Source organism: Octodon degus, unplaced genomic scaffold (assembly GCF_000260255.1).
Source record: "Octodon degus isolate 3935 unplaced genomic scaffold, OctDeg1.0 scaffold00137, whole genome shotgun sequence".
Taxonomy (NCBI): Eukaryota; Metazoa; Chordata; class Mammalia; order Rodentia; family Octodontidae; genus Octodon; species Octodon degus.
This window is the reverse complement of record NW_004524713.1, coordinates 818,528-831,882: the sequence shown is the minus strand read 5'-3', so window position 1 is coordinate 831,882 and position 13,355 is coordinate 818,528. Positions and strand designations below refer to the sequence as shown.

Below are 13,355 nucleotides of genomic sequence, written 5' to 3'. Positions count from 1 at the left end.
AAATCAGCCTTCAGTTTCTACTTTCACTCCCTGCAGATTGTGCAAATCTGGCTGGATCAGTTTCTCTCAGAACCTCGTGCTGTCCTTCTATAAATCAGGAAAGACCCATCTTCAGAGGCTGTTGTGAGGATTAAGTGAGCAGATGTGTAACACATTCATTCCAAGGATGGAGAGAAAGGAGGCTCAAAGGAGAATAGCACTGTCCTGCCATTAAACCAGTTGTGCATCTGTCTTAGTTACTTTGCTTGTTGCTGGGACCATCTACCCAACACCCACAAGTTAAGGGAGGGAACATTTATTTTAGCTCACTGTTTCTGGAAGCTTCAGTAAGCTGTGTCCAAGGCAGGAGGCAAGGCATAGAAGGAATATTCCATGGGAGGCCAAGCAGAAAGCAACAGGAGAACAGCTTCCTTTTCCTCTTTCTGCATTCAGGCTACCACCTGTTGTTCATTGCCGCTCACATCCAAGGCAGTAAATCCATCCAGCCGGGCCTAAAGCTATGCTGATCCAGTCAGTGGTCTGATCCAGTTGTCACATACCCGGAATCCTCAGTTGTATGCCCTAGATCCAGCCATCTCTGAAAAGTCCCACCAATGAGGGCATGAAGCTTTGGAGGGATACCTGAATACAAGCCATAGCAACATTTCTGTGTAGTGTCTTTTTAAAGAACTTAAGGCTGCTTTGCTACCTTCATTCATGGTGCTGTAAAAGAAACCCATATGAGTGGCTCTCAACAATAATAATTTATTCTTACAGTTCTGGGGCCTGGGGAGTCCCGGGTTGGAGGGCTGACGGATTGGGCATCTGGTCAGTGTTGCATCCTAGTTCATTTTTGCACTGTAACCTCATACGGTAGAAGGAGCAGGGCAGCTTCCTGGGGTCTCTTTATGTGGGCACTAGCCCTGTATGTAAGGGCTCCCCTTTCATGGCATCCTACCTCCAAATACCGTCACACTGGGGTTCTAGCTCATATATGAATTGCTGGTGATGAGAGGGCAAACACTGAGCCTTTTGGGATCTACATTCAAGTCAGTTCCTTCTTAAGAAATCTTAGTTGTAATACTAGAAATCGGCTAACATGGCTTTCAGAGATGCTACTTCCATACAAAAATCTAAGTAATTACTGAAATGGCTCTGGTTAGTTGGAATTCCACACTGTGTCTGGAACTTGTCTGGTTTTGTGGGTATTCAGATGCTGTACCCCAATCACGTGGCTGCATCAAGATCAAGAAGCTCTTCTTCCACCTTCCGGGATCCTTGGTGACTGATCTTTCTGAGTTGAGCCCCTAATGGACAGATACCCCTCATGGAAAACCACCTCTTGACCCGAGGTCATTTCTCTAGAGCTTGTGATTGGTAAATGGGAGGACACCAAAGCCCCCCTTGACCTAACACAATTGGGAAGGACCATCCCTGTGCCAGCGCTCTCCTGGGATCAGCTGAGGGCTTTCCTACAGTCATATGACAATTTGGCTTCTCTATTTGCCCATTCCTGCTTTGCTTATCCCTTTACAAGATTGTGTTTCCTACACTCCCTGCAGCCAGTCTCTGCCTTTGAGCCTGTTTTCTGGTGACTTGACCTAAGACGAATGCATTGTCTCATTTAATCTTGTTGTCAACCCTCTTAAGGGGACTATGTATCGATGCTCTTCATAAGTAGTAAGGGGGTTTCTTTTCTTCCCCAAGCTTATAGATCTAATGAGTAACAGAATGGGATCTGAACTCATATCTTGCCTGCTGTTCTCTTTATTACTGCACCATGTAGCTTTCCTGAAGTGGAAGGATTAACCAAACTCAGCCCTGGGAAACAATTCAATATCCATCCCTCAGTCTTTAGTGAGAATAAATACAAGAATTATACATTTACACAGCATGACTGTGCTTTTTAAAAGAAAAATCTGTAGTTGCTGCTGATGTTCAGTGCCTTCTTAGGACCTATGTGACATGTTTCTGCTTGGGCTTAGTTCCAGTGGGGGAAACATGCCTTGCATATCTTTGCTTGCCAGCAATTTGAAATGTGGAATCCAGCAGACTCTTTCCTTTCTTTGCTTTGGCTGCCAAGGACTTCAGAACCACCTTCAGATGTGGCCATTTCCTTACCTCAGAGTCTGATGCTGTCTCCTCCTACTGCTGTACATAGATGGCTTTCCTATCCACACACAGAAAGATCATGCTGCCCACCGTGCTTTAACTGAAGAACCAATTCTCCAGAGTGGTAGAGAGGATCATGTTTGTGGCGAGCTGGAAATCATAGGAGTCTGCTATGTTCTTTCCTCTTCAGGGAAAGTTCTCCACCTACAGCCCTTAGGGGCTCAGGCAGCCAGGCACAGTCTGATGTGGTCCCCCGCCCTCTGGCCGCAACCCATTGGACCACGGCAGGTCACCTGAGCCAAGAGGAGTCCAACCATAGGCCAGGAGCAGAGTCTGATTCGACCTCCCAGAGAGTTCTCCATCAAACCTCACACAATGCTTGTTCACAGAGGTCCTCGCTGGGGAATTTGAACTGCTTCACAAGAAAGGAAAATTTTTGGTTGGTAGTGAGGTGTTAGAGAAGCACACACGGGAGAGGAGCTGAGTCATGTTCCCTGGGAAACATCATTTCACAGCTCTGTGGTGGTGTTTTCTAGATTTGCTGCAAATCTAGAGCTGCTTTGCGCATCCATTTTTGTCAAGACTGGGTCTGTTTGCACCCATTTTTATTTCACCCAACAAACTCAACTTTTGCTTTATGTACTCACTGTTTGCAATGCTTACGCATCCACGTTGAATAGGCTTCTGATTTTTGTCTCCCCCTAAACTGAATGTGCATATGTGATGTGTGTGTTTGTGTGTGTGTGTTTGTGTGTGTGTGTACACTATGCAGAATAGTATTGCAGCATTCGCATCTATTCTGCAACTATATAAAATACATGTACATAGGTATGCATATGAGATCTTCCTTTTTGTGTGAACTAGTAAAGGACATTTCAGAACAGTTTGCCCTTTTCCTTGTCCTGTGCTTGTTTTTAGGCACAGATTTAAAGCATTATTGAAAAATTGGCTGATTACAATAAAAATTTGAAGCTTCCATCTCTACTGACCAGCTTTTGTTTCCCGTGGCAAGAGCGAGCTGGGGCTGTCCTACTGTCAGTCCCTTCTGATAGAGCCTGCAGTATCTCTGTGGTCCCCAATCTACCTCTCTCTGTTCTTTCATAGCATCATGTCATTTTTTACCATCTGGGTGCTGCACTTTCCTTAGAGGTGCTGGGAATGTCTCTGAAAAAGGCCCTCTCTCTTTATCCTTGTCTCTGTCTCTCTCTGAGTTAAAAAACAAACCATGGACTAGGAATGTAGCTAGGAGGTAGAGTACATGCCTACAGGCATGAGTCCCTGGATTCTATCTTCTGCACCACTAAAAATAAAAATAAAAATTTAAAAGATCAAACAACCCAAAGGAAGGCAGAAGGCCTTCGCTATACCCAGACAGTTTTCCCCATGCACATCAGCCACCTAGGCCCTGGGGGTGTCCAGGACTGTTCTTCCAAAGGGGATGTTTATGTGACAGGGACATTAGCTTTTTCTTCCTTTGAAATTTAACATTTAATCATTATTTACTGGAACAAGCCAGGTGCTGGCTAAGCACTTTTTCTACATTAATTTATTTTATTCTCACAACTGAGGTACAGCTTATTAATATGTGCATTTACAAGTGAAGTACCCAAGGCCCAGAGGCACCAAGTGACTTACACAAAGTCAATAGCTAGCGAGGGCACATTCAAGGCACGAACCCTTGCCCTCCTCAGGTCTGAGAACCTAGTTTTACCCACTGGGCTGGTTCCCTCTCATGTCTGATTTGTCTCTGCCTCTGTTGATGTGTGACAGCATGTTGGCATAATGCAAATGCCCTGGAAGTGCTTTAAGATGAGTGAGCTCAGGAGAAGGGGCAGGGAGGTGGAACCTATGTGCACCACATATGAGATTTTTAACCTGAGAAGTAAATAGCTGACCTTTTCTCTGTTCTCCCATAGGGAGCAGCTTCGTGGTGAGTGAGGGGAGCTACCTGGACATATCTGATTGGCTAAATCCAGCCAAGCTTTCCCTATATTACCAGATCAACGCCACCTCCCCGTGGGTGAGGGACTTGTGTGGACAAAGGACAACAGATGCTTGTGAGCAGCTTTGTGACCCAGAGACTGGTAAGCCCTGGGGATCTGGGCTTGGGGAGGGCAGAGGTCCTTCTGCCTCAGCAATCAGCAATCCTGAACCACTGCCAAGGGACTTGATGCCAAGATCCGTCAATGTAATAGATGTCCCTCCTTTTGGTGCCATTTTCTGGTGAAGAAAGAAATTCTTAGAGAGCAACAGAATCCCACAGTTGGAAAAGACCATACAGGACATCTAGTTCTCTGGTCCTCAAGAGTTCCAGCATAGTAAAGTGTCTAAAGCTTGTCAGACCTTGCTGAGTTCAAACCTCTTCTACCACTTGGTAGCTGGGGCTTCCATAGCAAGACTGTGTGTATTTTAGAATACCAGAGAAAGAAAAATACACCCAACCTACAAATCTGTTGCTGAGATTAAGTGACATAATGCATGGATTGTCACAAGTACATTCATTGATTCATATACTCATCCATTCAGTAGATGCTTCTTGAGAAGCCAGGCCTATGTTTTAGGCATTGAGGGCACAACTATAAATAAAATGGGCAGAGCCTCTGCCCGGTGCAGCCTGCATTCTATTACATGCTGCAGGGTGACAGGTGACAGTGAGTCTGCATGGTCTAGTATGGTATCCACAAACCATTTGTGTGTATTTAATTTTAATTAATTGAAATCAAATATGTGTATTTCCAGTGTCCCATAGCCTCGGTGTCCCATCGCCTCAGGTCGCTATGGCCTCCTTCTTATATGATGTGGTATTAAAACAGTCCTAGTAGCTGGTTCTATTGAGCAGTGCTGCAACAGCAAATGAATATACAAGTAGAGCTAGTGCTATGGGAGTGGGGCAGAGGACAAGCGTTTGGAAAGCCAAGCTGGAAGTGTGGAAGGAGCTGTCCTTGTAAAGAGGTCTGGGAGGGTTCCTCTGGGAGGTGTACATGAGCAGGTGCCTCAAGATGGGCATGGAGGAAGCCATGCTAGTGTCTGGGGATGGCATGCTAGGCCGGGGGTCGGCAAGGTCCCTGGGACCCCACAAAGGGGCCATCTGTTCCACACCATTAAGAGGTGTCTGATGGTCACAAGATAGAGAGGAGTAGGAGGTACAATTTGAAGAATGGAAGAGACCTGAAGGTGGCTTAGGGTGTTTTCAAGCATGATGTGGACTTTGAAATTTACTTTAGATGAAGCAAAATGTCACCGGAAGATTCTTAGGCAAGCACCCGTGTGCTCTGACCAGTGCTTTGACAGGCACACTCTGGTTGCTGTGGGAATCTATTTGGGGAATAGGCAAGAATCCTGTTGCTTGCCTCAGGGCAGGAACTGCTAACAGTTTGGACCACAGGTGTGCAAGGAGAAAACAGTGAGATATTATCAGACTCCAGATGATTTTAGGCATAAGTCTGAGAGAATCTGCTATTACATATTCGATGTAAAAAATAACAGAAGCAGAGAAGATGGCAAATCGTTCAGTTGGAACAGCAAGGCAAATCAGGTTATCATGTACTGAGTCAAGGGATGGCAGCAAAGCTCAGGGTGGAGTGAGGGAAATAAAGGCTATTATTCCAGTTTTTTATGGTCGAGAAGAAATGAAAAATAGGCACTTGGCTCATTTATTAAAAGTTCCCAGCTATACTAGTGTCCCATAGCTCCTGTGGCTAGCAACTGCATCCTACTGGGAAGTGGGCTGGCCTGGGTGTGTGTTTGTAGCATGCCTTCCAGAGGGTACTATTGCCTGGTGGGTAAATAATGCCTGTGGTGTCACCCATGGCCAGCAGGCACCTCTCCTTGTCTATTCTGGCAGATATGCGTGTGACTCGCACCTGACCTGTGTCTATGTCCTATCTGCCTGGCCCTCGCTCTAGTCCTGGAGCCCAAGTCCATCTGCAGTGTGTATTGTGGAATAGAGTGTGTGTCACTTTAAATTCACTATCAAGCATTCGGATGATCCATTGAAAGTAAGTGACAAGAAAGCAGGAGTCCAGCACGCTGGGCAGAAAGGGCGCCCTGAGTTCTTATCTCTGTCTGCCGCCTTGAGCTGTTTGGGTATGGAGTTCTACTTCTAATGCCCAGGCGCCCACATTTGCTGTGCTGTTCCTGACCTCTGAACACCTGGCAGATATCTGAGTCCGCCACACTGAGAGCTGGAGGGAGGTACAAAGCTCTGGGCTGTATCAAGCCTGACCGAACTCTGCTTCTACTATAATAATAATAATATTATGTTCAAGCTAGAAGCCCTGGCAACATAAACCTGCAATAACTCACTGCAGGTCCATAACTCAAAGTCAAAGGGGAAGTCTGATCTGGAGCTAGAAATATGCATTTGGATGATATTTAAGCCCAAGAAACACTGTCCTGTTTACAGTAAATGCCTGAAATGTAAACAATACCTTCTCATAGTGCTCCACAAATGCTAGTTTTGTCTACAAATAGAGAAACAGCAAGCAGAGAAAGGGATTCACCAGGATTACGAAGAAATGAAAACAGAACTTGCACTAAATCCTGTGTTTCCTTCCTCTCTTTCCTCTGTCTTGGTTACTCTTCTCTTGGTGCTGGGACAGATACCTGACACCCAAAATTAAGGAATGAAAGGATTATTTGCTCACAGCTACTGGAGGTTTCAGTCCCTACTCAGCTGACTCCAAGGCAGACTGGCACATGGCAGAGGGCAACCTTTCATGGTGGCGGCAAAGAACCAGAGAGCAATGGGAGGAGTAGCAGCAATGGCTACAGAGAGCAAGTCTGTCTCCCTTAAGTTGCATTCAGGCTATATGCCCCAGGCTGGGGGTAGCACTCACACCCATAATCCCAGCAGAACTCACACCCATAATCCCTGCAGCACTCACACCCATAATCCCAGCAGCACTTACACCAATTGTCCCAGTGGATCATGAGTTAATCACAAACTAGAAGTCCACCCCATGACTGCACAGGGCTGTGGGGGGACAGCTAGAGACAAACTATAACACTCTGCTTCTCCTCGTGGGGTGTATTGCTCTTTTTTTCTGGGCCTTGATTCTTACCTCCTTTCCTGAGAGTTGGCCCAGGCATAATGGTAATCATTACACAGGTGACATGATGGCACCTGTTTGTTGTACGGAGAACTAAAGTCACTGTGCTCTATGCAGTGGCCAAGGTGGGGGTCTGCTCCTGCCTTCCCATCCCTCCTTCTCATTTCCAACTGGCACCAACTCAGAAATAAGGAGAGAGATCTTCCAGGTTAACCGCTGAGTCTCTAAGTGATAGAGCCATGATTTCACTTCAAAATGACATGCTGACTTAGCCTTCATGGGGAGTCTCCTCAGACGCATTCCTGCAGCCTTGACAAGGGCCCTGTAAGCTGCTTGGGAAGTGCAGCACAGCTGTGTGGGGCCGCCCAGCATGCGGCTGAAGTTTTTCTCTTTATCAAGATTTTTGAGCCGTAAGTTGTTGGTACCCTAACCAACATCCCCTCCCAAACAGACACTCAGAATAACACATGCACACACATGCGCACACACACGCATGCCTGCACGCACACGTGCACACACACATCTCTGGTGTGCACTGAATTCCTTGCTGATTGACACCCACAGAAGGTAGGGGACAGGACTAAGGTCACAGCCCACAGATCAGAGCCAGGACTCACACCCAGGATCCAGCGGTCCAGACCAGTACTTCTCACAGCACCTTCGAGCCTGGGGCTGGAGCGGAAGGCTCTGCAACCTGACCCCGGGCCGGCTGCTGCCATGCTCCTGGCTCCTCACCACCGTTGTGACAGCAGGGCTTTCTGTATTCCTTTTTCCACACACTCTTCTCATGGTGGACGCTCTTAGTGAAAGGCTCAGCTTCCAAATTAAACTGAATTATCTTAACAAAATTCTGTTCACTTCAATCATCTCATCTTCTATCTCTTTATGCCATGTTCCCTGGTATAAAAATGCTAGACATAAATAATTAAAAAAAAAATCACTGAGGCTGGGGAGATACCTCATTGGTCTAAGCGCCTGCCCAGCAAGCACAAAGACCGAAGTTCAATCCCTGGTAACACATGCTGTGCCAGGCACCGAAATTTGGCATAGTGGCGCACACCTGTAATCCCAGCGCCGGGGAGGCTGAGACAGGAGGATCACTATGAGTCTGAGCTGTGGTCTGAGCTGCATAGTGAGACCCTGTACCAAATAAGTAAATAAAAAGATTTAAAATAAACCATTTATTTTGGATGGTGGTTTCAGAAGTTAAAGTCAGTGGTCTACCACCTCTCTTATGCTGAGCCTGAGAGGAGGCAGAAAGGCATGGTAGAGGAAAGGTGCTCACCTATGGCAGCCTTGAGGAAAGATGAAGAGGAAGAGCCAGAGAGGGCATCAGGACCAGACTTCTACCAGAGGCACCCGGCAGGGAGCTGCTTCCTCTGATTGCTTCTCCCCTGATAGCCTACTCATTTAATGAACTCATCAGGAAATTCATCCATCCATGAGTCCAGAACCCTTGGGGTTCAATCACCTCACTTACCCTCCCCCCCCCCGTGCCCGAGCATGGCTGCACTGGGGATCAAGCCCTCCATACATGAGTCTTGGGTGGGGCATCTCTATGTAAACCATAACACTTGGGCTCTAGGGATACCGTGCATATCTGATTTCCTGAAGTTTCCATGCCCTCCACATCCTTGTCCCTTTCATAACCTTTTTACTCTCTTCAAAAGCCTTTTTCCCTCTACGGAAAACTGGGGGTGGTCCATTTTATTTCCTTCCCACTACCCAAACACTCTTTGTGCCATAGGCTTTCTTAAGCCCCATGAAAGGGTCCTCTTCTACCTCTGTGCCATCATACGCAGTCATCCCTGTCTCTCTGCAGAGTCACTGTCCTCTTCTTATCTACACTCAGTATTGGACTGTAAACTTCACTGAGGGTTAAGAGGGAAAGACAAGATTTGTGTCGCATTCATCTCTCTTATCTTTACAACTCTGCAGAATGCCAACATGTAGTAAGTGAACAGAGAAGAATAAAATGATGAAGGAGGAAGTTAGTTTCACTTCTCCTACTTCCTGACACAGTCCATATGCCACATTTGTTGTGCTCTTTCTCCACTCACCCAACACCTCACATGAAATATTTTTAAGCTCTGGAGAAGTGTGGTCACCAAAAACGGTAAAGCAGCTGGCCTAACTGCTACAGCATTCTCTTCTTGTCATCATAGCATACCAAACCCTGAAGAGCCTACTTCCCTTTATTTGGTACAGGGTCTCACTATGCAGCTCAGACTCATAGTGATCCTCCTGTCTCAGCCTCCCTGGCACTGGAGTTACAGGTGTACACCACCATGCCAAATTTTGGTGCCTGGCACAGCATGTGTTGCGAAGGATTGAACTTGGGTCTTTCTGCTTTCCAGGCAGGCACTTAGACCAATGAGCTATCTCCTCAGCCTCTGTGTTTTGCTTTGCTTGGAATTATTTATGTCAAGCATTTTTATACCAGGACACATGGCATAAGGAGGCAGAAGATAAGATGATAGAAGTGAACATAATTTTGTCAAGATGATTCAGTTTAATTTGCAAGCTGAGCCTTTCACGAAGAGCGTCCACCATGAGAAGCGTGTGAAGAAAAGAAATTCATACAGAGCACCTGACTTAGGCTCTGACCACTCATTTGCATTCAGCATAATGGATGACTTCCACAGAATTAAGAACTTTTGAGTCAAAATAAGATTAAAATTTGAGTTATTATTTAAAAAATTTGTTTTCCCTACTAGGAGATAAGTTCATAAAGCCAGGGACTGTGTGTAATTTATTCCTGTAACTTTGCCACCTCAAGGCCCAGCAAACTATTTTATTTTTATAAATCACCCAAGCCATAAACAGAGAGCACTACTTACAGGTGAGAGTGGAGATGGGAATAGAAGATTCCTGAATATATTTTCATGACACCTGATTGAGACCCACCTTGTAAAATTCAGTTCAATGTGTTAAGTTCAACTCAAGTAAGATTTGCTTAATTCTACAACTCATAGGTCTCTGCACTAAGTGCTGTGGGAAACCACAGACTAATTGGGCAGTGTTCTTGTCTTCATGGATTTTACATTTTCACAAGGAACAAAAGTATCTGTTCATATATAGCTATTATAAAAAATACAGTGTGATATAAATCAAGAGCAATGTGTTAACCAAGTACCTCATGTCTGGAGAACAGGGAAAAATGTATTTTAGGTGGGGATTTCAGGAGATAGATCATGGAGAAGATGACCTTTTGGGGTAGCCTCATGGAATTAGTAAGGGAGTTTGAGTAGGAAGGGGGCTTGAGGAGAAGAAGTTTGATTACAGGAGGAGAGAAAGTTTATAGTGATTCTGGGAAGCAACAGTATAGTTGTACTGGCTCCTGGAGGATGTGCTGGACAGAACATGGAAACAGAGGACTTGGAGCATGGCAGGGAAAAAGATTGGGAAAAGGAAATGAAGAAGGCTTAGGCAAAGATAAGTATCATGGATAGGAATACAGCTCAATGGTAGAACAGTTGGCTTAGCAAGCCCAAGGCCCTGGGTTCAGTCTACAGCACCGGTAAAAAAGAAGGGCAAGAAGATAGAGAGGGAAACGATGAAAAAGAGGAGAACAAGGAAACATCTAACTGTGCAAAGAAGAAACATTTCACCCAAGGGAGAAGACCCACCTCCTAAAGCCTTGTATCCCATGAGGAATAAGTATTTGAAAAGTCCTCAAGCTTGGGGCATGTTCCAACCTTACATCTTTCAGGAATGGTTTAGTGTTCCTTAAAGATGCTCCTCCATTTATGGGTCAGAGTTTTGCAGCTAGACAGGCATGAGGTCATCGTGCCTCAAAGCCCTGTTGACTGTGTTGACAGGAAGGGTCATTCTTACCATGTGATGAGGTAAAAGCAGGAAAGTGTCACAGCTGAAAAATACGTGATGGTTTGGTACATTCATAAACGTGTCCATGTGGTTGTATGCCATATCCCAGCACAAGCGTGCTATTCCAGATTTCAACAATTAGTACAGCCTGTAGAGCAGGCTGCAGAACTGGACCTGTGGTTTGTGGGAGCCACCTTGTTTGGACCCATGTGAGCTGGTTATAAGTGTCTCTTGACTGTTGGAGTCTCTTCCTGACTCTGTATTTATTGGAGTTATGTACGTAAGAAACTCACAGTGATGAAGATACTTACACCAGAAAGTTTGGGTATATGCTGTAGACCTAGAGTGTATTTTCTTCAGAAAACAAATAATTAAACATTGACCAATACGATTCTGGGTGGAAGTGAGAACTAATCAAAGACTAAGCCAAAGGAACGTTTATGGAGAACAAGAACATGACCCAAGTCTAGCATCGTGATCTTTTCTTGAATAAAAGATGACCCCAGTGGTCTATGTCTCCAAGGACAGGAAGTGAATACAAAAGGGTTGCTCATTCAAGTCCACTGAGCTCAGCCCCAAAACATTCAGTCCATCGAGCTTAGACTCTCAAGAGCATTGTCGTAGCTAATGTTTTATTGGGAAAAAAAAAACTTTGTTAAAGTTCTTCACATGAGTGTTATCATATATAGTTTCTGTTTATTGATTGTAGAAGTATGGAAAAGTCACGTAGTACATCTGAGCTTCCTTTTTTGTAACAGTGAAAGTGAGGAGAGTAATTGCTCTTTTAAGGTGTTTCTGAGGATGAGATGCAAGCCAAATTCTAAATGCTCTTGCCCATTTCTTGTGGTGATGCACTCAACATACAGTGTTTATTCTGACTTTTGTAATCAGTTCTCCAGTTGTTTGTGCCTTCACTTATTAATTTGATAAATATTTCAGAAGATATTTAATCCAGTAATGTGCATCTACATCAGAGTAAGTGGAAAGAAATAAGACAGAGCCTCTTCCACTTAGAAGCTATTTGGAAGAGAAATTTATAATATACTGGACATGTCCCTACACTAACATTTCATTTAATCCTTGTGTGCCTGCTAATTCTATGTAATGAAAAAATAATTCTTTCAAACCTAGTGCCAGCATTGCCACAAAACTGTCACTTGACCTTGGGCATGTCACATACCATAAGCTTCGGATTCCTTGTCTTCAGTAAAGTGGCAAGTGAAAATGTCCTCTTATTGCAAGAAAGGTCCCCAGACATCATCTTGTCTGACCTAATGAGACTGATGGCCAGAGCAATTCAGCCAGTGGCCCAGTGTCACTTAGTGAGTTAGTGACAAGATACAAATTGCAAGCCTAAATAATTCCTAGGACATTTTCCAGCTCAAAATTCATGTTTCTATGACCTTTTAAGCACTAATAATTTAAAGCGTAAGTATGATTGAAACAATTTGTAAATGGCATTTACAGCAAATTGAATTTTCCTTCCACAATTGATATGAACTTCAGTCATGTTGGCCCATCATATTCAGTTTATTTTCATGTCTTCAGCAGCCACTTTTCATCTGTAATAGGATATGAAATGAGAATACAATGTGTGTAGTTGTGCCATGTAGCTGTCTTATATCATCCTAAATATTTCTAATGTTTATAGATTGTTTCTATTACTTGCTGAGTCCTGAGTTGTTAAAGTTTAAGAGGACAAAAAGGACTTTATGAAATTGCAAAGTCCAAGAATTCACAAAGGTAAAGAACACCCCTTCTTTGAAGAAGATGATAAGATTGAGGCTTCGAAATAATATAGTAGATGCTTTGCAGAGGGTAGTGCATGCAGGAAGTAGACTGCCAAATAAGCTGAGATGTAATTGTGAGGAGTTAGGTGGATGTGGTGCATACTTGTAATTCTAGCTATTTGGAAGGCTGAGATGGGGGATACCCTGGACAGCTTAGTGAGGTCTTTTAAATAATAATAATAATAATAATAATAATAATAATAATAATAATAATTTTGGAAAGCCATTTTTCTGGCTGACTGAAGATGAGCATCTAAGGTTTAAGAATATGTTTTAGAAAGACCTAAAGCTTGCCTATTTTGTCGACTGCTTCATCTGAAAATGAAACTGCTCCAAACATTTTCCAATCAAAATATCTTCAGTTAGTGAGGGAGCAAAGGAAGGAAGGAAGGAAGCAAAGAAGGAAGGAAGGAAGGAAGGAAGGAAGGAAGGAAGGAAGGGAGGGAGGGAAGAAAGGAGGGAGGGGAGGAAAAAAGGAAGGAGGGAAGGAAGGAAGAGGGGAGGACGAAAGGAAGGAAGGAAGGAAGGAAGGAAGGAAGGAAGGAAGGAAGGAAGGAAGGCAGGCAGGCAGGCAGGCAGGCAGGCAGGCAGGCAG

General features: G+C 44.5%; 1 protein-coding gene across 4 annotated transcripts in view; it reads left to right on the top strand.

The window, feature by feature from the left end:
- The window catches only part of Astn2 (astrotactin 2), a 1,030,147-nt gene that overhangs the window by 389,293 nt on the left and 627,499 nt on the right, over positions 1-13,355 (top strand). For all 4 annotated transcript variants that reach the window (XM_023701575.1, XM_012516970.2, XM_023701577.1 and 1 more), the window contains one exon: positions 4,008-4,175. In XM_023701575.1, the coding sequence (XP_023557343.1) occupies positions 4,008-4,175 (168 nt within the window). The remainder of the gene's footprint in view (positions 1-4,007; positions 4,176-13,355) is intronic.